At 43.2% G+C, this 27520-nt stretch overlaps 1 protein-coding gene across 8 annotated transcripts in view; it reads right to left on the minus strand.

The window, feature by feature from the left end:
- Nucleotides 1–12853: 12853 nt before the first annotated feature.
- Nucleotides 12854–27520, minus strand: part of IL1R2 (interleukin 1 receptor type 2) — a 37829-nt gene continuing 23162 nt past the window's right edge. For all 8 annotated transcript variants that reach the window (XM_049834570.1, XM_049834568.1, XM_049834567.1 and 5 more), the window contains 8 exons: nucleotides 25757–25887; nucleotides 25397–25655; nucleotides 23084–23258; nucleotides 21459–21633; nucleotides 20734–20799; nucleotides 19359–19494; nucleotides 16773–16918; nucleotides 12854–15459 (listed from right to left, as the gene is read on the minus strand). In XM_049834570.1, coding sequence (XP_049690527.1) covers nucleotides 15332–15459; nucleotides 16773–16918; nucleotides 19359–19494; nucleotides 20734–20799; nucleotides 21459–21633; nucleotides 23084–23258; nucleotides 25397–25655; nucleotides 25757–25887 — 1216 coding nt within the window. In that variant the 3' untranslated portion in view covers nucleotides 12854–15331. The remainder of the gene's footprint in view (nucleotides 15460–16772; nucleotides 16919–19358; nucleotides 19495–20733; nucleotides 20800–21458; nucleotides 21634–23083; nucleotides 23259–25396; nucleotides 25656–25756; nucleotides 25888–27520) is intronic.

The following is a 27520-nucleotide window of genomic DNA, read 5'->3' on the forward strand; positions in this document are numbered from 1 at the left end:
CTTCTGAGCTGTGCCGGGATGGGGCAGAGCAGTGCTTGAACGACAGGCTCATTTTGGTCCCCAGCAATCAGCAGACTAGGGCTGAAGTGAAAGGGCAGCTGTGCGCACTTCGGAATACAGGCAAGCTGTCAGAAATGAAGAGTGAGCTTCTCATCTCAGCGTGTTTCACGTTTGAGCCAATTAGTCTCAGGCCAAATTCCCACTGAACAGCTGGTCTTCAGCCAAATTACTACAGAACAATCTCTCAGCGTGATATCTTATGTCACAGTTGTTGGTGTTTTTTTGAGCGAAAACTTGATGAAAACTCTGGGATCTTCCCCAGCACACTCGACTGCCATCTGCATCGCTGAGTCAAAAGCTGCTCCGTGCTCTCACACCTTGTTCTTTGCACTGCTGCTGGCGGGGACGGCATCGCACCACGGTCGGCAGCTAACCACTGCAAATTTCACCCGGCGTTTGGCTAATCCTTAGAGGCATTTCAGCTCTGTGTAACCCAACGCGGCTGGATGCCAAGCCACGTACTTGCAGCTGGTATGTTTATGGTATGTTCAGCAAGGACGCGCAGGGAAAGAGTATGCAGGCAGGAGGAGGTTTTGCTCTCCCCGGAGGCTCCATCTCCTTTTTTCCCATTACAGGGCTTTTCCAGAACAGCTTCTTTCGGCCCCTCAGTCTGATGGGCCAGTTGTAGACACAGCATTTCCCTCCACATCCAGTGGGAGCTCGTCGTTTGTACCATCTGCAGGTTTATAACTACAGGCCAACCTCTATCGCTTTACCCTCTGCGCAAGGGTGGGGGCAAGGGGAGAAAAAGTTCTTCCTTATCACATTGTAGTTGTGTTTATTCCTAGAATACAACTGGAGTTTCTTCTTTTCAACTTTGGCATGTAAAAGTCCCATAAATCAACTAAATGTGATAAATTTTTAAAAAAAGGAAAGAAAAAAAAGAATTTTACTAAAGGCGTTTACTTTACAATTAGCTTTATTAGGAAAAGTTCCTGCAATGATCTGATTAGCAAAGATATTTCTTATGGCGATACAGCTATTAGAAAGCTGCACAGTGGCTGTGACCTTGAGTCCTGAACTATGAATTTCAGGTCTATTTTTTTGAAGCCATTTTTAATTGCTTTTTCTTTTCATTTCTTCCAAGTAATATCAGGGGATTTACAGTACTTGTAACTGAAAATGCGAATGTGCTTATTTGAGACTGGTTACAAAATTACAAGAGGACAGTCAGAAACCAAACTCAATACAAAAGCCTTGAGCAACTTTTGCAGGCTGCATGATCGATAAAGTGTCAAGGTCAATAAACTAACCTGTTTGTTAACTAGCTGCTGACGTCCAAATTCCTGCAGCCAAAATAGCCATTGTGTAAATCACCCAAAAAACAAATAGTGAAGGAAAGAAACTACAATGTTTCCCTGCATAAAACAAATAACATAGGGTGGAAGCTTTTACAGAGAGAGAAAAAAAAAGGCGAAAGGAAACATTAAATAAAGGTTCTTTTGGAAATATGAAATCACAAAGTTAATTATATAGCTATATTGTTATTTGATTGGTGAACCTGAACTAAAATTGAATTGTACATTTATATAAAATGTGTATTGGTGTCCACAGACTTAGAAAAGTAGTATGCGGAAGAGGTTTGCTAAGGTTAATTTCGCATACCACTATTTGTAAAGGGCACTGAAGGCTTCCAAAGAAAACCTCTCAGATTTTATGCCATACCGAGTTCAAACATTCAGCAATGAAATGCAGCCTCAGAGTACCAAAAGTACATCTGGTATTTCCGTGAAGAGGTTTAACCACGTATCTGTCCCTAGCCAGAACTGATGGGAAAACTTGGGCTGCTGGAAGGTACTCGGCTCTCCCTTGCAGGTTGAGTCTGGTTTTTTGCTCACTTAAGCTTTTCTTTTTAAGGAATGTTTCCAGCATGCTCCAGGACAAGCTCCTATGGATTAATGGGGTAACAAATAATCCAGATTTTCTCTACTTCAGTGCACACAGAGAAAAGGTTAACTCTGAAGTAGTCTGCAAAAATGCTGATAAAGCTGTTGGAACTATAGACAGAAGCCTGTTAAAGAAGGACCTGACATGTTAAACTGATGCATGGGTACGTTGCTGCATGGGGGAATAGGGAAAGACTCCACAAACCCTTGCACAGGACCTTGGAGGAAAAAACTGGGATGTAGCTTGAGAGGACTTCACAAGGCCACCTAATTTGTGCTTTTATCCTGAAGTAGGGCTGGTATTTCTGCAACATCCCGATGGGTGTTTAACATACTCATAAAGATTTCATAGTGTCCCCCCCTATAGTCTATTTCCGTGCTTAAACTAGAAAAACTTGCTTCAGCTGAAGCGTTTTTCCTAATGTAGAACTAGGTTTCCCTAATACAGTACATAAATGTTTCTTTTCCCATGCAAAACTGAAAAGATTACTGCTTGCCCTAATGCTGTGAACATGGAAAACAACTGTTTGCGATCTTCTTGCTATTTTGGAAGTCTGTTATCATGTTATTAATATTCACTTAGTCTTCTCTTGTATAAACAAACTCAGGGGTTTAAATCTGTTCCAAATAAATCATATTTTCCAAAACTCTTCTTCTGGGATCTCTGTTCTGGATTGTCTCCAATTTATGTGCATCTTTCTCAAAACGTGATTTCAGAACTCGATAAAGTTTGAATGCCAGATAAGGTCTTCCCAATAAGGATAGAGTAGAATAAATACCTCTCATGTTATATGAAAAAGAGCTCTGTTAGTACACATCAATACAAATCGTTGCAACTGCTTTGCCTTATTGACTAAGTCAATTCCTGGTTGACTTTGTTTTCCATATGCCTTGCAGAACTGTTATTGCCTAATCAGCTCCTCAAATACCACTAAAATTTTTTTCCTCGTATTTGCTTTCTTGGATTTATGCTCATCAGTTTTGTACTGTCACCCTAACATACCAGACTTACTTGGACTTTTGCTGTTTGTCTTCAAAGTGCTTCCACCCTTTCTTACTGTAATTTGAAGTATAAATTCATGAAACTATTCCCTAGTCCATCACCGACACTGTTAACCTAAATATTTAGATTAGGCAGAGTCAAACCATTTCCAGGAATTAAATTTGCAACATTGCCCTGAAATATCCCGTTTCACAGAAATCCATTGTTGACTATTCCATGAAAACAGTTTTCCAACTAGCTGAGCATCAGCTATACATTCCCATCATCTCCACCACATTTTCCTAGCTTACTTATGGCATTCCTCAAAACCCTTACTAAATCTGAGACAGACCACAACTACTGCTCCATCTTTAACAATAAGCCAGTTATCCTGGAAAAGAGGAAACAGAACTGCTAAGGCGTGTTTTGTTCTTGGCAAACCCACCTTGGTTTTAATTAGCTTTTTGTCTCTTACATGAGTTCTTGTTCCTTAGATATTCCTTGGAGTTTCTTCCAAAGATATCCTCCTACCTGTCTGCCTCACATCAATTCAGGGCTTCCTTCCTTTATTTGAAATGCTATTGTTTTGTAGTCTCCTATAACTCACATTACTGTCTGACCTCTGGCTGAATTGAATTTCAAACAGATTTAATTACTGTCCCTTATCTATTAACTTCCTCTGCCTCTACAATAAAAACTTGCCACGAACACGTTCCCAGAAATTGCTGGATCATCTGTGCCCTCCTCTGTTTCTTTCCCAACCAATATTTGAATAGTTCAGATCTCCAATCCTGGCAAATCATTAACTCTGTCTTGACCGTGCGACTGAATCTCTTCTTCTCCCTTTTTATATTTACCTAAAAACATTGAGGAAGTCTGCCTTCCAGCTCTTTCTGGACTTCAGAAAAATCACATACAATTTGGCTGGGCAGCCAAAAACCTCTCATGCACCTTTCTCGTCCTCTCCCATACCTTTGTATACTAGCATCCTTGTATAACCTAGCTATGTTATTAACTGGCCAGACTGCAATAAAATATCTCACAGTGTACTGGGAAAAAGGAGAAGAGGAAGAATTGTATGAAACTGCAGAATAAAGTAAAAAAGAACATGGGAAAAAAATATAGGGATAAATCATATCTTACATAAATATATGTATCTGTACTGTTTCTGAAGTCTGTGTATGTATATATATATAAAAAAGAATAAATTCAGAGGGTATCTCTTTTATTTGAAATAATGGAACATTAAATCTTTGTTTAAAATCAGATATTAACTACTAAAGGGTTTTTTTAATGTTTGTGTTGAAAGACTTTTCTCATATGGGACATATTTAGCTGTCTGACACAATCTATGATTAGGAAATTAACTAACACGAAGTATATTTCTTGCATCTCTTCCCTTTTCTCTAATTGTGTCATTATGTAGGAATGACAAGTATATCAGTACCACAAGTGGCAGGAGACTGAGAGAATCTTTGATCCAAAAGAATGCCATCAGCCTAGTATCCATTTGGAAGGAAATCTAAGGCTTTCCTAGGGGAAAAAAAAAAAAAAAAAGAGTACGGAAGAGCTGTCGGAACTGACGAAACCATCAGATAAGCTCGGTGTCAAGGAAGGTTTTAAGGTAGGTAAGGACCAACAAGGCTGCATAAGGAGCTCTCTCATGAGTTTCAAATGCGAAAGGAACTGTACAAAAAGTGAGAACTAGGATCAACAGCCACGGCTATAAATAAATAGTCTGAATTCATAAAACCCCAAAAGCTAACAGACAGAATGAGGCACAACCAGTTTATACCTTCACTAGAAGGACTGGGGAAGGGGACCTAAGAAGGGCTGCCCCTTCTCCATCCTTCCCAAATCCTCCCCCTTGGAGTCACTCCAGGGAACGGGCAGGCGACCTCCCTGGGAAGCGGCAGGGCTCCCCGGGATGACCCTGCCTCCTACGTTAGCTGCTCATCAGAAGAAAAACGTTGACACCTGAGGGACCAGACGCTGGTGTCTCCCTGCCCTTTCCCCTGACTGTTTCAGCATTCAGGCACGTGCGGTCTGGCATGCTGTGGCACTCTTCTGGGATGGAGTTTCAGTTTTCTCACTCAAAAAAACCAGCTTAGATCTGGTCTTTCCCCTTTCCAGGGGAAGTAGTGCATCCTAAGGCACTCTTCTGGGATGGAGTTTCAGTTTTCTCACTCAAAAAAACCAGCTTAGATCTGGTCTTTCCCCTTTCCAGGGGAAGTAGTGCATCCTAAGGCAAAGGCAGGAGCCACCAACACCTACGGCTGTGTCAAAGTCCAGCTCTTCAGGCTGCCCCTTGGTGCCAAACGTCTCCCTGCAGAAGTCTGAATATTGGCACAGCTCTAATAGCACATCGCTCTACAACACGCGCTTCTGTGCACGTATCGGCATCCAACTGTAGGCACTTAGGAAATGTTCAGGCCCCATAGAATTAAACCTGGAGGGTTACAAAATGCTAGAAATTAGGAGGTGAAGTTGCTGCTGTCTTGGATCGACAGACCAAGGTGCAGGTTGTGCAGAACTCAGACATGCTGCAAGTTCAGGGAGTCAAAGTTCACATTTAAGGAAAAAGATGGTATTTCAGTCTATAGGTCTGGTTGGCCTAGTGCAAGTCAGAATGCAGAATGACAGATGACCTCTGTCTTGAGATGTGGATGAGAAAATATATTTCAAATCCAAACACAATCGCTCCTCTTTGTATGTGCAGAGACATGCTGTAATACGCAGTGTGGAAAGATGGAAGTTAAGATGCAAAGTGCTTAATAGTTTCTGAAAAAAGCAGCTCAAGAACCCAATGGCCTTCAGCATTAGCTTACGCCTTTCCTAGAAAAAGTGTAGGTTTGTTCCCAGACAAGGAAAGAAAAGTACCTCTTTATGGGAACCAAGGAGCTATTTTCCAGTTTAAGCAGTCATCAGCTGGCAGATGTTTCTGGAAAAGCTTTCCTTCTCAGCTGAAGCCAGGAAAGCAGTACAGAGATACTGAGTGAGAACATATGGCATGATTTCATATTTTATCTCTTTGTAGCCAAATTGCAAGAGACAGCTAGCCCAAAACAGGAAGGAGCAACGTGAAAAACGACAGGGTGGAGTGTGAGACTGGATGCGGTCAGAAGTGGACTGAGGCAGGGAGTTACAAACAGTAGCGGAGGGGTCAGGATCGGTGGAAGAAGTAATCACGCAACAGGCAAACAGTAGAAATAACACCATAATCCCTAATTTTGAATGGCAGTATTTTTCTGTGCCGAGCTGCAATAAATGTGTTACACATTGCAGTACTATTTCTCTAATTGACATCCTCCATCCCTTTGACTCCAGCCAGGCCTGGCTTGACTAACATTCAACTTAGCACTGTGATTTTTAGTAAACAAACAGCTATTTTAGGAAAACATAATCACACAAAAAAGTGCTTGAATAACATAAATAAGAATGCAAAATCAAGCTTTCTGAAATTAGGCAATATAAGAATTGAGGATTCAGACACATTAAGATACATTCTTTAAATACACGATGCATCATATTCTTTTCCCCGCCTTGCAGAGCACAGGATGGACCAAGCCATGGAAGTGAATCAGGCCTGCACCATACAGCAGGCTGTTCATGGAAAGATTTCTTTCTTATTCACTGCAAAAGCTGGAAGCTAGTAAGCGATGAAGTAGTGGTTGGAGAAAAAGAAAGAGAAGACTGATTGGTTTTTTAAGGATGTGAATGTTGCCTTTGAGAATCAGATTTCATCCCTAGCTCTGCCACAAAGCTCCTGCGGAATGATAAACAAGTCACTTACTTAAACCAAATACGCATGGGTGATTACTAATGCTGTGTCCATCCTTTGACACCCAGCTAGATGATTAAATTATTTCTTGCAAATGATTAAGCCAAGTGTCTTGCTCTTTCCTAAGCAAGATGTCCTGGGAAGAGAGGAAGAAGAAGGACTACTGCTCGCAGGTGGGCTCCCCAGGACTGGTCTCTTTGCTGTCCCTCCCCATCTCCGTACTAAAACAGCCACCAAGCAGGAGGGAAGAGTCCTGCCTGCTTCTGCTGGGTTTTCTCAATGGTTGCTCTTCAGTGGAAGGTGGGTAAATGGGGATAGCATCCACTCAGAGAGGATTCCTAGCCGTCCTGAGCTCATCTGCAAGAGTCCTGCACATAGGTCATCATGTAAGAGTCACACCAGTTCCAGGTGAGGTTTCATGACGCGCAGGGAAAGCTGTGTGGATTTGCAACACCAGCAAAGGTACACAGCTGAAGAAAACGAACCCATCCCACCACCCTGAGCAGGCTGGTCCCCTTGCATCCACTTTGCTGAAATGTATGCTACAAGCATAATAAATGAAAGGAAGATGGAAAAAAAAGAAGTGCTGAAACTGGACCAACTGCCTGGAGAGACCTAGGACCAAGGATAATCTCTGTAAATTATGTTTTGCCTGTGCAAACAAGCTGTGGCATGCTCAGACCCCCTCAAAACATTACACCGTAATAATTTGTTTTTAAGACTAACAAGAATAAAGTCCCATGATCCACTTTTCAAAAAGTAGGATTTAGTCGCATTTCTTAATCAAAAAGAAATAGAATGAACACCAATGTTAAATATTACAAGCACTAAATCTAAACTACAAAGTTGGTGACTGATGTATACTCAGCCTCAAACTGCCTCTGCATAACCGGTGTGTCCCATACTGAGCAGACAGTTGATGAAAATCTTGTTAATGATTGAAGGAGGCGTGAGGGGATGGCATTAGGGTAAATCAACATTCTGCTTTTATAATTAAAGTTTAAAAAAAACAACATCCAGGCACAGGCACTAATCCTGAAATGTGATCCCATAAGCTATAAATACTTCTGTCAAGACGCTAGCAGTTGTGTTTCAGCAGTTGGTTTCTATGTCCAACTAGAAACATTTTCTATCTTTTTCTTTTCTATCTTTTTCTTTTCTAAACATTTTCTATCTTCCACTCTTGAAGGGCTGGGAGTTGGATGCCACCTCCACTTATCATTACTCCGCTCTTTGCTCCTTGTCTCTAGTGTCCTGACATTCCTGACAAAGACTTCACTCCTGCTGCTTGCTTGCAGTCAGAGATTCTGCTGGTCTTGGCCGAGAAGCTCCTGGGACCCTCTCTGGGGCAATGTTGCGCCGTTGTGTTTCCCAGTGCACGGCCAAGAGGGAATGCCACAGGAGCAGCCATTGAACAGTAAAATAAACAAGCAGAAAGCAATATTCATGAGACTGAGTGGAAAAGGACAGAGCAGCATTTAAGGGGCAAAAGGACAGAGTAGCATTTAAGGGCCTCCTCCTCCTCCTCTTCTTCTCGTAACACAGGCACTTGGTCATATGAAGAGCTAACTCATCTCTTACAACGCAGTTTTGTTTAGAGACTGGATCACTCCCTCCAGTCAGAAAGCCAAATCTCATTAAGGGCTGTTTACCAGGGGCAACTGGCATCTACCGGCAGAGTTTAAAGCAGATTAGGACTTTGGACATGTCTACAAAGATATATCCAGCAATTGTGTTCAGTGTTTAATGCTTTTGATCTTCCAGCCCTTACAAGCTTGAAAGGGCTGTAAATATGGGCACTGGAGATTTAACTGAAGAAATAATAATAACACAATAATTAAACTCTTAGATGGCATTTTTTATCTTCAGCTGTCCAGCCCTTTTTCAATGGAAACAAAGAGCACAAACCCAGAGGACGTGATACAGACTTGCAGGAAGACCCCCTGCTGTCGCACACATCAAATCCCTTTCATAGCTCTACCCAGCTCCAGGTTGAAGTAATTTGTTTTTCTAGCTCTTACTCCTGCTGAGAAGCTCTTTCAGGACCTCACTGCTGGAGTGATTAGCAGCCAACTTAATTTTGGTTATGCATTTTTCATCCCAGTCTCCTTCATTAGCGGAAATAATTACATGCCCTTGTTTTTTTATTCTCCCACTGGATGTGCTTACGGACAGTTACCATGGCCTGTGTTTGCCTTTCCAGGCAGAAGATAAGCTCATATTGCCTATTCTCACAAATTTTCCATTCCCCAAGCGTCCTTCCAGCACTTCACAGCTCTCCCCATGGGAAGCCACCCTCTTCCACTCACCCTTACCTTCTGCCATGCAATCCGTAGTTCCTAAATGGCACCACATAGGCATGGTAATGAAAAAAAAAAAAAAATCTTATACATTCTTTCCTAGCAAGGAGCAATCAGTCATACAGCTCTGCCACTCTTGGGTGGAGATGTGAATCTCTGATCCTTCTCTACTGTGCGTCCTCCTGCATTTTACGGGCTTAGATTCAGCAGGGAAACTACCCATCAGCTGTGATCAAAGGCAGGGCATCTGTTTCTCCCCTGAGCTGATAGCTCTTCTCTGCTCACAAGATGGAAGCCCTAGTCTCCAGCATCCACAGACTAGCGCGGTTACGATGATGAGAGCGTTTCGAGAAACCACCGTGGCTTGTTCTCCGTCTCCTCTGCAGAGTTCTCAAATTAGCTGAAGACCAGCCATGGTAAGTCCCAGACAAAAGGAAAAGAGGGGTAGCAACATAAGGGGACATGTAACGATACCCTTTAATGGCTTAGTTCAGCTGTGTCCCCAGATTGAAAGCCACAAGTTACTTGAGAGTCTTTTTTTTTGCAAGTAAACAAACATAGTATCAACTATTTCCAGTCATAGTCTGGCCTCCCTAGTACTTATGACGAAGCATATTTGGGAGCCAAAGCAAGCAAACAGGATGATTCATTTATCCCACAGCTTAGCAGATGGATGAATCCTGTATAACCAAGGCAAAACAGGACCTCTAAGGCTTTAAACGAACAGCACCGTTCAAGCCCTGCGAGACAGAAATGCGGGTAATGCCTCATTGTCCACAAAGAAATCAAGACTTGCATTTCTATGAAATTTAAGTACATGTAAGTGAAGTTCCTGTGGCACTACTCAGCAGATGAAAAACCAGTAAAAACACTGAGAAAGAGAGGACCTTCACTTCTTGTCAGGACTGAGAAATCAACTTTTTCAACACATAACAATGGAGTTTGTCGTTAACACCTGAAGCTGTCGTAAGGTTGTGAGGCAATTTAGACTGGTGCAAAACCCTAAAACTGTAGGAGGGCCACACCAAACTGCATTTTGCAGTTAAAGATTCAGTAATGGATGAATTTCCCAAGTTCTAACAAGTGAGCTTGGATCTACGTGAGTTTTTAAAAGTTTCCCTGTTATTATTAGATGCCTGGCTCTCCCTCGAGGAACTTCAGGAAGCTAATGATATGTCCTTCTTGAAAACTGACTGGTGCTGTATTCCATCTGCTTTATTAAGCTCTTTACATGGTGTATATTGGCTAATGCATAGACTGATATAATTTCCAGTGCGATGAACACACTAAAGCGAACTAATGAGTTATATATATTTTTAGTGGTTTTTTTCTTATCGACAGCCTGTGTTTGTCCACTGGCAGCAGGCTAGTTTTATGATACTTCATTTTTACGGAACAATATTTTTTTCCGGTCTGTTGCTGTTGCCCAGCAGTGCCTGCTCGGAGCAGGCGGGCGCTGGCTGCAGTGGGAGCTGAGTTGGCCGAGCACGGTGGAAGGGCTGGCAGCCCCCGCTGCCCTGTACATGCCCCAGAGCCCCCAGCTCACCCGCAGTCACACACCAGACCTCCTCCTGGTCCCCGGGAGGTTCTGGGTGCTTCAGCCTCACACACACAGGAGCTCTTTCTTTTCTTCCTGCAAGAGCTGTGGCACTTCATGGCCACATGGTCCATGAGCCACGAGCGTTTTTCCAAGGCATTGACCAGATATTTTCAGCCTGCCTCTTACGTTAGATTCCACAATACATACCTTTGTGCCTGCCTACCAACCTCTTCGAGTATTTTCATTTAGCGTGAGCCTGTCCCCTTGCTCCGCACAGGGAGCTGCCGGCATTAAAGTAATTTCCCAAGAAAGCCCAGCAGCTTCGACTGCATGAAAGGGTGTCTGTGGGCTTAAGTCCCTTTCTTTTTATAACCTCTCCGATAACATGAAATCCAGTGGTCCGCAGCCAATCATTCCTGTAATCCAGGGTGGATTCATCTTGCTTTGTCTTAAACTGGTGGAAAAAGACAAGCACCCCTAGAGGGCAATTCATCCCATTTACTTTAGGCACCAGAGATAACTCTTTCTCCACTGAGCGGAGCGGAAAGATCAATGGCTAGCTTGGACCAGCTGTATTCCCTTCGGCTGTGTGAAGGCTGGATGAGAGGTACCCCACCCTAGGCTATCTTTAGCAGCTCCACGGTTATGAGTGGACAGGGAGTTCTCAGCTCCAAAACATAAGACCTATTCTTTACTTTGTTTTGCTCTCCTGGGCCTCTTGCTTTGCAGACTTGAGTCACAATAATCATCAAACGCTTTCACCAGCTATTCTCATACTTAAAGCATTATTCCCGGCAATGGTATTTCACATGTTTCTTATCCTCCTGCACACGCAACTTCCCTCCCCAGCTACTAGAATAAAAAAAATTTTACCTTCTTATCTTGATATGCCAAGATCAGCTCTGTGCACAGATCCAATTCTTATTTCCATTTGTTCCCACATTTATTTAAAGGTTTTGTTTGGGAACCAGCAGATCTAATTATTTTGTGCTCTCCAAAATACATTTACTTTTTTTCTGGTGCTACTCGGGCCAAACATTACTTATACTGCCTAAATAGATGGATAGCTGACATCAAGTTCACATATGCTGAGTAAAACAAGAAAATAATCATTTCGAACTCATGTTTACCGAGAAGAACTACTTTTGCAGGAGAAGCCTCTGTCCTGGATGGTAACTCATGCCAAGACCATGGGACACCAGTCTCCTCCCCTCTGTAGGTGTGCCTTTGAAGTTGTTGCAGATAGACGAGCTCTCTGGCAAATGCTATAAACCCACACAGTCCCAGGAATGAGGTGGCCTTGTCCTCCTTACATCATTAGACTGGATATTAGAAAAAAATTATTTACTGAAAAGGTTGTCAAGCATTGGAACAGGCTGCCCATGGAAGTAGTGGAGTCACCATCCCTGGAGGTGTTCAAAAACCACGTACATGTGGCACTTCAGGACATGGTTTAGTGGGCATGGTGGTGTTGGGTTGGACTCGATGATCTTAAAGGTCTTTTCCAACCTAAACGATTCTATGATTCTAGGATTAATTTTTCTGAAGAGAAACACTGTGGTGCAGAGCCCTGATTCCCTGATACTGTATTTCTTTTCAGGCCTGATTATAAACCAGTACAAGTCCTCAGTCTCAGTTTGCCTTGAGATTCAGGACATTTTCTCCTCAAAGTACATTGAAGCTAATGACTCTGAACTTCCTGGGATGGACCTACCTCAAGTGCAGTGACAACTGGAGCTCTCCAATTTTGACTGCAAAAAAGGAGGGGACAAAAATTTTACTTTTGGGAAGCTGAATAAGACAGATCTCCCTGGCTGGGGAGCACACGCCAAATTCACATCCCCACAGTGACAATCCGTGTTCACCTACAGTTCCGGAAGTTTCCCCAGAGAAGTCAGTGGGAGAACACGATACTTCAACAGCTGGTAGGCAAAGTTCACCCAGTACCGCCTGCCCAGAGTGAGCTCGGGGGACTGCAGAGCAAGGACAGCCATGAACGTGGTGGCAGTCAGGAAAGGAGCTTGGCCCATCAGGATTTGGTCCCCCTTTGATGTGACCAGGCACAGCCACAGGGTGAGAGCAGAAGTGGCTGAAGACAGAGCGGGGGTCACTGTGCCCCCAGGGGACGAGCCCCTCTGCAGCAGCGCGCTGGAAAAATCACACGTCTCTGAGAAAGAGCTGCTACCCCCAAAGAGCCATCTCGCATCTCCCTTCCCACCCAACTCATGCACCAGCACTTTGGTTTGCCTTTTTTCTTTTTTTTTTTTTTCCCTTTTTTCACATAACATTTTCAAAACAAACATAGACGGTGTTACCCCTGTTTATAACAATACAAATCAATGTAAAATATTTACATTAGGTAGGTCACCTGTTCAAGTCTCCCTGTAAAACTTTTACACTATCTAGTTCACTTGAACAAGTCTACCTATGAGGAAAGCCTTCAGAATATTACTGTACCAGTAGTCAGAGACGCAAATAGCACCTCATAAAAGATAAACCTTTGTTTCTTTACATTCCCCTTGCATTCAAGACACCACTGAGTATGTAACATCAGTTCTCTGTATGCCTATTTTTTATCTCACATTTACATTTCTTTCTCCTTATCTAGTTTGGAGGAGGATCTGAGGTATTTAACTTTCTTATGGCACCGATACTCCATATACCAAAAGTTCTACTTCTTTTTCCACTACTTAGTGAAATCCAGCCCCGCACCTACAGCCAGATGTGTTATCACACTATTTTTGGAGGATACAGATGGATAGGAAGAACAAATCATATTTTGAAAGGTTACACTTATTGGCAAACCTAATTTGTTCTCTCACTACAGACTAGAATTGCTTGATAAAAATGAGCATTCCTGATGTACTTAAAACTTTTATGTTCCTTCCAGCAATGGTCAGTTCATCTATAGTTTTCTTCCTTCAAAGAACAGATATCCAAGTGGACACTTGCAGCCACCTTTTTCCCATCTGCCCATAAAACATCTGTATTCTTTATCATCAACATTAACATCCTGCACTTGGAAACAGTAAGTCCTGTGGTCTTCTTTGGTTGCCATTGACCCAGATCTGTCAGAAATCTAATCCCCGTGCCTGTATCTTCACAGCAAACATTCAGAATACTTAAAGGGAGACTTTGGCTTAAATCTTATAAAATGTGAAGGTTCTTGCTAATAGATTGAAGGGTTTCTCAAGTCAAGTCACATCCTAGTCTTTAAAATCCTTCCAGATATTTATTGGGCTAAACTCAGAACCATCTGTAAGTGGTGGTGGAAAGGAATTAGGTTACGGCCTCTCCCAGGTGGATGCGAGTTGTTAATTTCCCTAGTTTGTGGGACCACGTGCAGTTCTAACATCCTTACTTTACAATTTGTTTCTTCGGAGCCAACATTTTTGCTGATTATTTTTTATCCTACAGAGTTTGAAAAAAGTCTGGGCTGATTCACCTGAACAAAAATCTTTCTCTTCAGTGTCTGTGAGAGTTATGTGTCAGTTATGGGTCTGTAAAAATCTAGATCTTAAGGCTGGATCTCTTCCCCTCCCATACAGATGAAGTTAATACATATTATACGCGATAGAACTATTTCTCGGCTATCGTAAGTGTTATCTCTCGGAAGAGGAAGTAACAAAATCATTCTACTCATTCTGATCCTCGAAACATAACATGGTCATTGATTATTTATTGCTTCCTTCTGATTTATGTCAAGACTGGAATCCAGTTAGCTGTATGGGCAGCATTTTGCATCATGAGTAATCGATTTGCATACTTCAGTTTAAAGGACACAAGGTTCCTGAAGCTGCACCAGCTTTAGACTGGTGCAGACTCATTGGTTATGGGAATCTATGGCAAACTTTTATACTCATATCAGAGAGGAGAATCAGGCCAGTCATGAAAGAGTTAGAAGCACAGAAGGGCAAGACTGTACATTATTACTGGTAATCTGTCAAATCACTTCCAGGAATAAAACTTTGTATTAGTCAAATGACTCTCAAAACACTAAAACATCCCTCCACATTCTTTTCTTGGCAAAGATAACAACATATTACAGCTGCCTATGAATCTCTAGCTATGAGATATTGGTAGATAAAACAGAACTGAATTCTCCAGTGTACAATTATCTCTTATGCTGTTGTAGTTATCTCTTGGCGACTGATATTCTGAGACCGTCTATTTAAGCAAAGAGTAATCCAAATGGTGAAAAAACTTAGATTTTCTGTGGAGAAGGTCGTACATATACAGTTGCCATGACAACTGTATTTGGCTCTGGGAAAGGGAAAAAATGGCTCTTTTTAGACTGAAGTAAAATAAAATGGGTTTGGATGCATAAGAAAACTGCATTTTCACTCTCGTGTGGAATAGTCCTTCTGTAGCAACCTTTCTTAGCTTCTGATTTTTAGATTTTAGGGGGTTTCTTTTCCTTTTTTTTTTTTTTTTTTAAACAATGAGACTATTGGAATTACGACAGGGGAGAGCACCTTCCTTTCCCTACCCTTCCCATATCCAGGGCATGTTCCTGGTATTCTGTGTTCCAAAATGCTACAGATTGCACCCTAGCTGCAAAAGAATAGAAGCAGGTTTCCTGCATCTAGGCAGCATAAAAATGCAAATTTAAATTTATAACTTCATCAGATCGTAGAAGACTTGGAGAAGAGGAAAATAGCCGATACATATCCATCTGTTGGGAAAGCAGTGTGTCTGGTCTGAAATGTCTCTCTGTGTCTCACGTGAAAGATAGCCAGGATGATTTTTTGTTCTGTTGGCGGTTGGAAAATAAAGCAGATTTTAAACCTTTGCTATTATGTATCCTTTATCGGCTCTCCGCTTCCAGCACTTGTGTATGCATATCCCTCCCATGATCACGCAGGCCAATGCAACGGGAATCATTGCAGTGTACCAGGACAAGCCGACAGCTGGAAAAGTAAAGAAATGAAGTATTTTCAAAAAAACCTCCCAGGAAGATAGTTCTCTAAGTTCAAGGAGGAAGAGGAGAAATGACAATAAAAAGGATGTCTGCAAGTTAACCTTCCAGCAGGGTTGATCACCTGTGAGAGGAAGAGGCCTATTGATTGAACGTTCTGGGAAATGGGTTTACAAAGAGGGGAGAAAGAATTGGAAAACAATAGAGGGTGAGAATTTAAAGTTCCATCTCTTTGCACACACATGGCTCTTCCCAACCCTGGCTCAGAGTGACTATGTGCTTTCTGTCTTAATTTGGTGGGAGCAGAGACACTCCAAGCAGGAAATAAAAGCACCATGTGGAGAGGGAGTACAAAACAGCTAGTCCACCCTCAAGCTCTGTGAATAATTTTCTCATACAGAGCAGCCCATAAATTGCTCATGATCAAGCCAAGACTCTGAGCTTTTTCCCCAAATACAGCTAATTTCCAAGACCAGTGTCTGCCCAGACCATTTTGGATTATTCCAGCCTATATTGGTCCACCGATTGCCTCCCCTGTAGTAATACCTGTGTAGCTCACGGAAGACAAGGGCAGCACATCACCTAGCAAATGAGTACAAATCCCTCATCATAGGATGCTGGAGTGAGTCATGAGTTATAACTCATAATGAAGACTGTAAATGTTCATATGCCTTTCTAAGACAGTGTGAGCAAGCTTTGGTGATTCATCAACATCATGCAAAGAAACAATTAGCATTGCTTCACATTGTTTTTACAGCTGGTTCTTGGCCAATGGTCTATCACACTGCAACATTAATTGCACTGAGCTTAGGGCTTCTCTTCCCATCACTAGGAGCCAAAATAACAACACCCATCATAATTTACACTTCTTGTTATTTTGGTGGCAGTCTGTGCATGAGGAGAAGGAACACTCTGATCTTTGTTCTGCTATTGTCTCTCCCCCCCCCCCCCCCCCCCACTTGTTGAGGGACTGGAGGAGATCTGGCCCTGCTGCACCCAATGGGATTTTGCCAGTAGTCTCACTGGAGCCGTGATTTCACAAAGTGTATCTAAATTGGAGCCGTATCCAATGAACAGATATACCAGCACAGATCCTTATCCCTGCAGAAAATGCCAGTGACTGACCCACAGAACGTGTATTTGTGAACAGGCTGTTCCAAAGTCTACAGGTGAAGGAGGCAACCAGTTTTTCCCCAGGCAATAATTCATCCCAATACTAGCTCTGACAGTATAAAAGGCTGGGATGATAATTTAGCATTAGAATAATGATAACAATTATCCCAAATAAGCAGTCAAACTAGTTACCTTCCTGCTTGACCCTTGTTGGCAGTACTTGGTAGCCATATCTGTTCTGTGCCAGACACGTAAAGTCTGTGTAAAAATCCACTTCTTCGACAGAATGAAAAATCAGTGGCACTTCAATGAAGTTTTCACCATTTTCTACAATTTCTCTGAAAGAAAAAATTAATGTTAAATCCTATTATAAGCTGGCTTTTCTCTATTTGACGTGCTCATTCTAACAGCACACTGCAAGAAAATGCATTGGATATTCGCTCACTTCTGAACTAGCCCCTCAGCATTAGAGGACACCTGCATCTTCCAGCTTTCGCCCGCTTTTGCCCGCTTTCGCCCGCTTGTGCCAACTTCCAGCCCAGTTGTGCCAACTATTTGAGTCTCAGAAGTCAGTACCCATCCTGCACTTCTTGAATCTTCCAGGGAAAAAACCATCTAGATTGGTCTTGCAAAAATAAAGAAAAAGGAGGGAAGAAAGGCAAGCAGAATTCTGTATATCTTTGAGCTCTCTACACAGCATTGTGGAAGGACCAAATTCCTTCTCTCTGACCACCTATTCATTTCTAAGATTCATTCTTACTATCAGCTGGAAGAGGACATATGAAGAACATAACCCTGCAAATGCTCACTCAGCAAACTGTCTATCATGTGCCGAAAGCCAAGAGCTCAAGACAAGAAACTGTCTAGGAAGTTTCCAGCTAATATCAATCTATCTGATTGTTTCATCAGTCCAACTATTTAAAAGTGGTTTTCTAGCTGCAGTCAAACATTGTCTCTTGATATCTTTTAGTCATTGCTGGAGAAGTTGTCCAGCTGCTCTTTAATGATCTGCTCATGAGTCTGCTATGTGCTGCGGCAGCGGAATTCTCTGTGCCCTTCTCCCGGGACTGTACTGCAGGAAGGCAGCAACACAGTGGTGGGTGCTTTGCCAGAGATTTCTACAGGGAATTTGTTTTCCTGGTGGCATTTGAGCTGTTTTGCCTTGCTGCCATTCTGACGGCTTCCAACAGAACTGGGGTGTCCCACACACCGTGGGCCCTGCATGAGCCCTAGCTGGCATGGTCCCTGTCCTTGTGCAATTCTATAATAATATATAACAGTAATTATGATAGTAATAATAAAAATAATTTTTAAAGTCCAGGTAAGAAAGTACAGGTGCTGCTCTACTCTAAAGCCTGCAGAGACTATAGCCACCGTACATTTTATGGCTCCTGACCACAGGGTTAACGCGCTGTCACTTATCCATGTAAACAACATTAATAAATTGATGGTCTCAATCATGCTGTGGGGAACGTGAAAACGCATAAGGGCTTGTGCATACAGCTGAGTTACCATGTACCTCTGGCTGCAGCTGGGCAATAAACTAAATATGGCCAGGTTGCTACCTGGCACTGATGGCCACAAATGGCCCAAACCGTCTCACATCCATAACTGTTAAACACTCTTGTCCCTCAAAATAGGGATGTCACATCCCCAAACTCTGTGGGGATTGGTGCCTGCCCCATGCTAAATCCTAACTGATAGCCAGGAGCTCTTTGGGAAGGTGCTAGCTGGTAAGTGACCAGTTTAACCATTAACAGCAGAGACAATGGCATCCCGGAGCCCAGGAACCTTCCCAGCTCTGTCCACCAGTACAGGCGGAGCCACCGTGACCCAGGTGAGGGTGATGATCTTTGTGGACACTCTCAGCTTCATTAAATGAGAGATAAAACACGCCGACTTGGACCTCAATGACGAGATTTCAGTCAGTAGGTTTACCTCACACCTGCGAAGCACTAGAAGCATGCCTGAACGTAGTGAGTTAGTGCTGCTCAGGTGGCATGTCACAGGTACAGAAAGCAGATCTTTTTGCCTCCTTTCCTAGCGGGAAAAGCCTTGAGGCATACAGCTATGAGGCAGCTGAGAGAAGGCTCTGTAAGACTGGGAGAGACAACGGATCAGGGCAAGAGGATGCGGAACATCCTGCTTCTCCCTCCCACCAGCATCTCCCCCGCCAAGTGCTTCCCTGGCGCCAGCTCTAGCACTCACTGGGCGTCTCTGTGAGTCAGTTTAACTCACTAATGTGGAAAAAAACAAGCCTAAGGGGAAAAACAATGGTATTTAAAAAAAAAAAACAAAAAAAAAAAAAAAACAAAAAAAAAACCACAACAAAACCAAACCACTGGATAGTTTTCTGTTGTCTCAGTGTGTTCAGAGAACCTCATGAATGTCAGGGAGAGGATGGTGCCATTCCACTGGCACGGGGCAAGGAGAGAGGTAAGAGAAGCACTGGGAAGGATCAAGCCCCGCTGTTTTCCATTGCATTCAGCTCTCACATCAGCTCAGCTGCCCATGAAAATGTGCTTCAAGTTTAAGCCTCAAAGTTGGCTCATTCGCAGTATACCATGAATAAAAAACAAAGAACTGATTTCACCCTGCCTGGGTTGGGTTTGGGGTCTTTTTTTGCTTGCCTGCCTGGGGTTTTTTTTTCAGCTCTCACCTTTACTTCAGATCTGTCCATATCCCCTTTCATTACCTGGCATTCAGCTGCACTGAGAGCCCCTGTAACACTGCAGGCTAACCCAACAAGCACAAGGAAACACTTTCAGCCGGACTTACTGTCGTTCTCCCTCTGTAATTCTGCTTTGCTTGTAAACCACGTCGACGGCGGTGTCATTTGCTAGCCATTCCACATCGGTATTGACGTGGCTGCTCAGTCCAACAAACACTTTGCATGAGAGAGTCATCCTGGAGCCTATTAGTAAAAGAAAGATTAAAAATCCATTTGGATACATGTGAAGAACTACTCTTTCCCTTGGTGAAAACCAACATCTCCGGTGGAAGATCACGTTCCCACACACGTCAAGCACCACTGCATCCAAAACTGAAGTCCCAGATCGTTTTTGATCCCCTACTCCTTGGCAGCAAGACCCTTCAGTTTGACATTCCTTCCCGCTGCTAACCAAATTATTTTCCCATTGCAACAGTTCGCAACTCTTGCACTAGACACATTCCTCAGGAGGCAAAGCTGTGTTCTTGTGGCCTTGCTCCTTCTGACGTACTGCAGCCCAAAGGGCATGGTGTGATTTACCACTCTGGAGCTTAACCAGCAGCGTAGCTCCACTCAGAGGTGCTTTGGGCAAGGGCATTCAACTCAAGGTGGGACCTCCAGAGATAAAGTGATTGTGCAAAAATTCAGAAATTCTGCTATAATTACTGTAACTCAGAGCTAAGGATAAAGAACCTTCAGACTGTTGTGTATCTATATTATATGGAAAATGCAGGGCTCAATAATGCATACAGTTTTATTACTATATCCATGCAGATGGTGATAAAAGGGATATAAAACACTCCATGGAGCTAGACAGGCAAAAAAAAGACTTGGTAGTCCTGTGCTGATGGAAGGAAAAGTGACAGGGAAAACTAAGACACCATAGGACACAGCTGTGTGTATAGGTCCAAGTTTAAAAAGCTTAATGTAAAACACACCTGGCATTTTCTATAGAGGAAATGCAACAGAAATTTATTGTCATAATATAATCTTCAAAGACAAACAGAGATCCTGTCAAGGTACTTTCTAACTAACAACAACTGTCTGGTTCAAACAGCAAAAAGCAGTGAAAAAATGTCTCCTCCCAAAAGAGCTAGATGGATCATTCAAAACCGCCAGATAACCTAGACCAGTTTGAGGGAATACTGAAAACGAACAGTTCTTAGGGAAGGGGGACTCTGAGCAGCTGATCTAAGGGTACAAACATGCTTTTCTTGCTTTGTTAGTGACTAAAATCTACTGCATTTCTACAGCTTCTCCTATGTGGAAGTCAGCATCTAGTTGTAGACAGTAAGATGCAAAAACTACTCCAGCACTGACCCTCAGCTAATATAATTGAGATCGAAAGAACTACAACAGTTTATGGCAACAAATGACACCATAAGAGGACCTGCTCTCATTTTTGCCTGGTTAGATGTTTCCAAAATTAATGTTGGGCCTTACCAAGAGCAGCTGATGTCGTCTTTTGTGTTGGATACACAATTATTGGGGTAATTCTCTTTTCTTGTTCTGGAGAGAGAAAGAGAACAGAGAGTCAGTGCTAGCACAACACAAAATTTGGGAATTGCTCCAGAACAACTATGGACAGAAACATGCCACTTTGCTCAACATCTTTCATCTCCCAGGAAAGCATTTGATTATTAAACCCACTGGCAAAGAGAGAAATCCCAATTTCAAGCCCCGAGGCCTGTGTTTGTGGAGATGGATAGGATCAAGCTGACATCTCCGTCCTGAAAGCTGCACCATGAGGCATTCATGGCAGGCCAGCGAGGGTCTTTGGGAAGCAACAGCAACATTAGGCACTAAGCACGGCTCTTTTTATGCGCAGTGAGTGCCGAGATCCTTGCACACCCCTTTCACACTTGCAAAAAAACAGAAAAGCCACAAACTTAACCGGAGAATGGCTCTGCGGGGGACCCACAATTACACTCCCATGCCAGTGAGGCGTTCACACTTCCAATGCCACTTCCACCAGTGGACACCAGTGCCCAGCTGGAGGAAACCCTGCCAGGGGCTGTGGGAAACTTGTTGGTGCCAAAGCAAGCACCCACGGCGTCCCGCTTGTCTTGGCAGGGCTGCGAGGCTGAGCAGGAGTTCATCCCTGGAGTTGTGTTAAAAAAAAGAGATTTTTCTTAAGTGCTGTAATGTTTTAAGGGGTCAATATTTACCAACGGTCTCCAGCCGAATTGTTCTGGTGATTTCATGCGTTACACCTTCGAATGGAAATGGCATCTTGCAGGTGTAATAGCCAGCGTCTGTTGGTAGTACAGAAGTCATGGTCAGATAAGTCGAACCTTTCAGAATTAGGAATTTTTCATGGTCGTCTTCCAAAGGCAGAGCATCCTGGAGAAAGGACAGCAGCTGGTGTTATGGCTCAGATACGTGTAGTTACACCCCGTGTAACTTCCAGACAAAAGCACCTATCCCTGTCTCTCTGTTGTTAAAAGTTCACTTATCACTGGGAAATCTGAGCAGTTCCACTTTCCCACCAAAGGGCAAGTTCTTCAAATGTGTATCTGTCTCTAAAATGCTCTGAGGCACTATATGAAGTGTGAAGAATTGCTATTTTAATCTATCTATCTACAGTTTGTCTGTATAGCTTTTCAATAAAGTGCATATTTTAAGATGGAAGAAAATATAACAGGCTCTTTCCTGAGTCCTTTCAAGAGTAATCATCTAAGACATTCTTCCAAGACAAAACCATTTTAGTAACCACGAAGGTTTTCACAACACTATTACTTTCCAAACGTGGCCTCGTAAGAGTAATATTCTAAGGCATTCTTCAAAGACAGATACTAGTAATCATGCAGGTTTTCACAAAAATATTACCTACCCTACATGATCTCATAAACTGTGATAAATTCCTGCTCTGTATCGCTAAGGCTCTGTTCACACACAGGCTGGAGCCCTGCTAGGAGCAATGAAGTTCCTTCTCCATGAAGGCAGACCAGCTCTTTCTGACGGTTGTAACAAGAACCATATTGGGGTGGGAGGGCAGCCTTTTATTTATCTAAGTGGGTAATAGCCTGCTTCTGAAGGGAATCCTGAGCAGAGACATTTTGCTGGTATGGTACCAACCACAACATAGGCACTGCTGTATGAAGCCAGCCTAGGTATTTTATCCTATGGTAAGAAGGATAGCTGCAGGAGGCAGAGCATATGATCATAGTGAGAGTGTAAATAAAAGCTGAAACAAGGTATTATGAAAATAAAAGAAGAATCCCGCGCTGTCCAGTGCGAGATTATACAGCTAAGGATGATCAAGTGAAGAATATTTGCCCTTACAGGCAAAACCAGGCTTGCCTACTTGAAAAGCCGTGGACAGGCAAGAGAACACTATAAGCATTGTGTGATGAATCTAGTATTTCCAAATGCTCTATTCCAGTTGATTAATGAATGCTACCCCCATCTGAACAGCTCAAGCGGTGGAAGCATCACTGGGCGGACCGACTTTATGGGATTCAGTAGAGGGGCCATAAAAAGAAGCACAGAACTGAAGAGAAGGACCTAATCTGAGGTGGCAAACCCTGGAGTTAGGCTAGGTAATCTAACCTTAAAAATAGTTACACTGCCTGTGACAGCATATAACACATGGGGCCCTTCACCCTGTGCTGAGTCCACCCCAGATAACCTTTCCTAAAATATATACATCTGCCCCCAAATTCCCAGTATATTATGCTGTGCTCATGCCTTTAACAACACGATGGTCAGGAGAAACAGAAAGTGGAGATATATGTGCCTTCACAAACAGGTTGGGATTAGGCTTTGCCCAAAGAGGAGGTGAAAGTTCTACCTTGTACCACTTGAGCTCCAGGCTTGTCCCATTTGGTGTAAAATCCCACAGGTCAGGGCAAACGATCTTTCCAGAGGTGAAAGTGAAGAGGACCTGGAGATAGGCGATGTCCCGAGCAGCTGTCTTCTCCACGACCGTGAGGTGGATGGAGACCTCGGCGCAGTAGGAGGAGTTCCTACGGACAGAGCGGGGAGAGGTGAGCACCCACCAGCGACAAGGGGAACTCGAGTGACACCCTTGGTTTCCTCCTGGCTCTGTTTCCCTCCTTGGCAGTTTCTAAGAGGCCAAGACTGAGATCAGAGCGGGAGGGATGCTGGAAAATCACTGGTAATGTTTTTTTGGCACAATCTATACATGCTGACACATGTCTGCCTTGGAGCTTCAGTCTTTTCTTTTTGTTTTTGTACACCAAGTTTGCTGCAGACCCTTAGGCATGATTTTAATTTTGCAAGGAGAGGGAACATGTCCACCTGAACAGCAGCAGGTGTGTCATGAACCCTCCGTCATTTCCTTGAAAGAGGTCTTGGCTGTGAAAACCCTAATGGTTGGGACCTAATGATGAAATAAAAAACTTAAAGCATGTATAAAACTACATCTGCAGTTAATATTGAACAACAAGGAGGCACTTCTGTGGGTACATATTATTTTGCGCAGAAAAGAGGGAATTCCTGCTTTGAAAGTTTTGCAATATTTAACAAATTTTAACTTTTTTTAAAAGTGACAGTCGCTTCCAGTCCCAAGGAGGACCAAACTGGGGAATATAGGTGGTTAAACTGTGTCTTTTCTGATCTCTGAAAGCCTGTCTCAGAGATGCCTTCACCCAGGGCAGTGCCTGATCCTGACCCCTGCGGGACCAGCAAAGCCAGGGGCTCCGGGCTGCAACCTCCTGAAGAGCTCACACTACTGCTAGGGCACTGTGACCGGCTGTCACCTACAGGTCAGATGCCTAAATCCAAAATATTTGCTCAGCAGAAGCAGAGATCTGTGATAATTTGCTTCTACCCTCATTTTACAGAGTGTTGAAAAAAACCTGGTGGCTTCCCTGTGGGATGATTTGCAAAGGAAATACAATTTGTTTGTACTTTATCAGTCCTGTAATAATGTTAGTGATGAAGCTGTGCACTCAGCTCTTGCATATCTTTTTCAGACAGATTTCACAGCATTTTACTATAGCTGTCAATAACACTGTCGCAGTGTTATAGGTTGAGGAACTGAGGCAGAATAGTCCAGAAAGGAGATTAAAAAAACACCCTTCAGGGTCTCAGGCAACTACTCTCTGCTCTAGGACAATATTTGCCACTTTTTGCTATTCTGGCCTCACTATCAAAGTCTTCTCTTCTGCCCCACCACTGCAATCGCTGCTGAGACACGCAGAAATGCTGACCCAATCTGCTGAGCAGGATTTATTAACTTGAGTTCTGCCTGTCCACCTCTTCTACTGCTGACACTTCACTCACAAGGTGTGCCTTGCCAGCAAGGAAACTGCGCTCTACACAGGCAGGTCCAGGGATGTATGGATACGTTCTCCACTATAGACCCCAGAGCAATGTGCCAGTTGCCAGGGGTGTAACTGGGAGGACGACTGGAAGGAGGAGCTGGCAGAGGACAAGGAGCTGGGACACCTTCTGGAGTTCAGGCTCTAATGGTGACAGGCGTTTTTGCTTTCCTCATTCCCCCCCAAATCCAGACCCTGGTACCTCTTTTGAAACTTGTCAGATACTCAGAAAAACATGGTCAGGTTTCAACCCACTGCAGTATCACAAATCTGGTCCTACCCTAGGGACTACACATCAAATCTCATGACAGGTCTTCCAGCAAAACCAAGGCAATCAAAGTCTTGTTTAAAATAAGAAAGGTAAACGCCCAGGATAAGGAAGAGGGAAGAAGGAAGGCACTCCAGAGCTTTGGTATATGCTTTGTAAGGCAGTCTGGAGTGCAAGCAAAGTGATTTGCTTCTCTGGAGCTGTAACAGGAGGGTTGCGTTCTGCAGAATCCCCTGCCTGCAGCATGCCCCTGCTTGCCACAGATGTGACTGGCTCATAAATAAGCTAGAACAAACACTCACTCTCACGTTCCTCGTGAGATCGTAGCCAGAGTGGCAATACTGTGTCATGATTTATCCAGATTTCCGTATATGTATCTATAGGAGACACACGATGCATTTAGGAGTTCTGGCTTTCCACATTTTTTTCTCTAATAAAGAAATTATCTTATCCAGACATGCTCTGAACACAACGGGAGTTTAGAATCAAGCTAATGCATTTTAGACATAGTCAACTTGTTAGCGCACTGGATTTTCTTTTAAATACCCACCTTCTGGTGCAGATATATACTCCTGAGTCTTCTAGCATTGCTGGTAAAAACCAGAGTGCATCTCCTTTTGCCCAGACTCTTGGATCTTCATCTCTTCCTGATATCATGGGGTTTGAACCATTTTTATACCATGTGATATTAGGGGTCAAGGCAGAAATATCCAAATGTTTGTATCTGGGGGAAGGGCATTTCAGAACCACAGGTTCTCCATGCAGTTCATAGTAGTGTTTGAAAAACACGGTGTGATCTGGGCAGTTTTCTATATAAATCAGAGATATTTTTACATTACTGTCAGCCAGGCACATTAAAAAGAAGGGAGAGGGAGACAGAAGGGAAAAAAAAAAAAAAGCATGCTTTTACCTGTGCTTTTGCCTTGCTGGAGTCTGAAAGCCGAGGCGCTCGCTGAGCACGTCACCAGGACAAAGAAGAGCCCACGCATTTTTTCCCAGAGGAAATGGGAAGGAGAAGATCGAGAGAAAGTGTCTTGAAATCTACAGAGAAGTTTATTACAAGACAGAAGATATGATGAAAATACTCAAAGTTAACTTAAGAGTTAACTGCTTTTTTCCTCACTCAGGACCTGGTGAGCTCTGGTTCGCCCTTAGTGAGCAGAAGGGCTTTTTCCTCCCTAGTTTATGGGGGCTGACTTGTGGAACAAGAGCATCTGGCTTGGCACGAACGCATCACTTCTGTCCCTTTCCTTCCACTCCACAGGAGATGCAAACAACATACCACAAGATGCTGCTGTCCCCACGGCTTTTCAGCGCAACAGCTACAGGCGGAAAAATCTAGCTCTGCTTATTTTGCAATAAGATGTGACTGAGGCACGGCTCAGCCGCTTCCAGTCAGCTGTAGTGTAGTGGCTTGGGTGAACACAGGAGCAAAGATGCAGCAAAATAGACTTTAGCTGTCTTAAGCAGTCACTTCAGGTTGCGCGGACCTCATTGAATCCTGTGTCACTTTATCATATCCACTGTGGCTACCACAGTAGGCCAGCTAGGATAGATCAGGCTGCAGGCAAACTCCCTGCTATAACCAGAGCCAAGCTTTCAAAGTCTCCGACAAATGTTTCTCTTGGGACAAAAATCTTTGACTCCCAGGGCATGCACACCCATGTTGCTGTTGGTGCGCAAGTGAGTTTTCAGCGTGGACCCTATTACCATCTGTGCTAAAAAGAGATGAGGAAAACCCTGAGTAAGTTGTACTAAAAATGAGATACGATAACGCTAAGGGAAAACAAAACTATCCGCTGCCAGTCATTCGTTAATTGTCATCTGTATTGACCTGGCATGGGCAAAGCAGCTTCTGCGTACATCACCGAATGCTTTCTGGTTTGCACAAGGTTTCAGCGGCTGCTACTCTGTTGATTCATTAGATGTTTTCTCAGTGTGCCTCAGGCAAAAATACATAAAAACATGCTATATACAGGCACCGCTTTATGCTCTGTGTAAGGTATTTATGTGCAATACATGTATGCACACGATACATACTATTTTCATTTTATATACAGAAATGTAAATTGCATGCATTTAACATTAGCCTAATACTATGATTGTCCCATAGGCTGACTATTAAATGATCGGACAACTACTTCAAATTGTATCCAAAAGAAAAACATATTTCTACCAATGTAACACCATCGTATTCATAAGTACTCACCTTCAGGCATCTTCTGTGTATCCCACCACGCTCATATTTATAATGCGGTTTTGATTCAAATTTCTCCCTGTTATAGTAGCTATATTTATCTGACATCTGATAGTTTGACTATAATAAACTATTTCCAGCTTATCGTCATCTCTACAACACCACAAAGCCAACCTCTTGCTCAATAATACTGTTTCTTAACCGCAGCTGGTCTCCCCTACCGCTAGATCTGAAAGGTTTTCCAGGGCATTGGCACGGAGCTGTAGCTCGTCTTGGCTACACCTGGACTAGATGCCAGCGGCTTAGTCTGTGGCATTAGCAAGCCCCAGGGCTCACATGTAATACCCTGTAACAGGGAAGTTTCTTTCTCATTAAATCCTTTGCCTGATGAAACTACTTGGTTCTTTTATTCGGCGCTTTCCGGTCCCTTTGGTTTAGTAACTAGCAATCTCCATAAACCCTACACAATCTGAAGGT

Source organism: Accipiter gentilis, chromosome 31 (genome assembly GCF_929443795.1).
Source record: "Accipiter gentilis chromosome 31, bAccGen1.1, whole genome shotgun sequence".
Lineage (NCBI taxonomy): Eukaryota > Metazoa > Chordata > Aves > Accipitriformes > Accipitridae > Astur > Astur gentilis.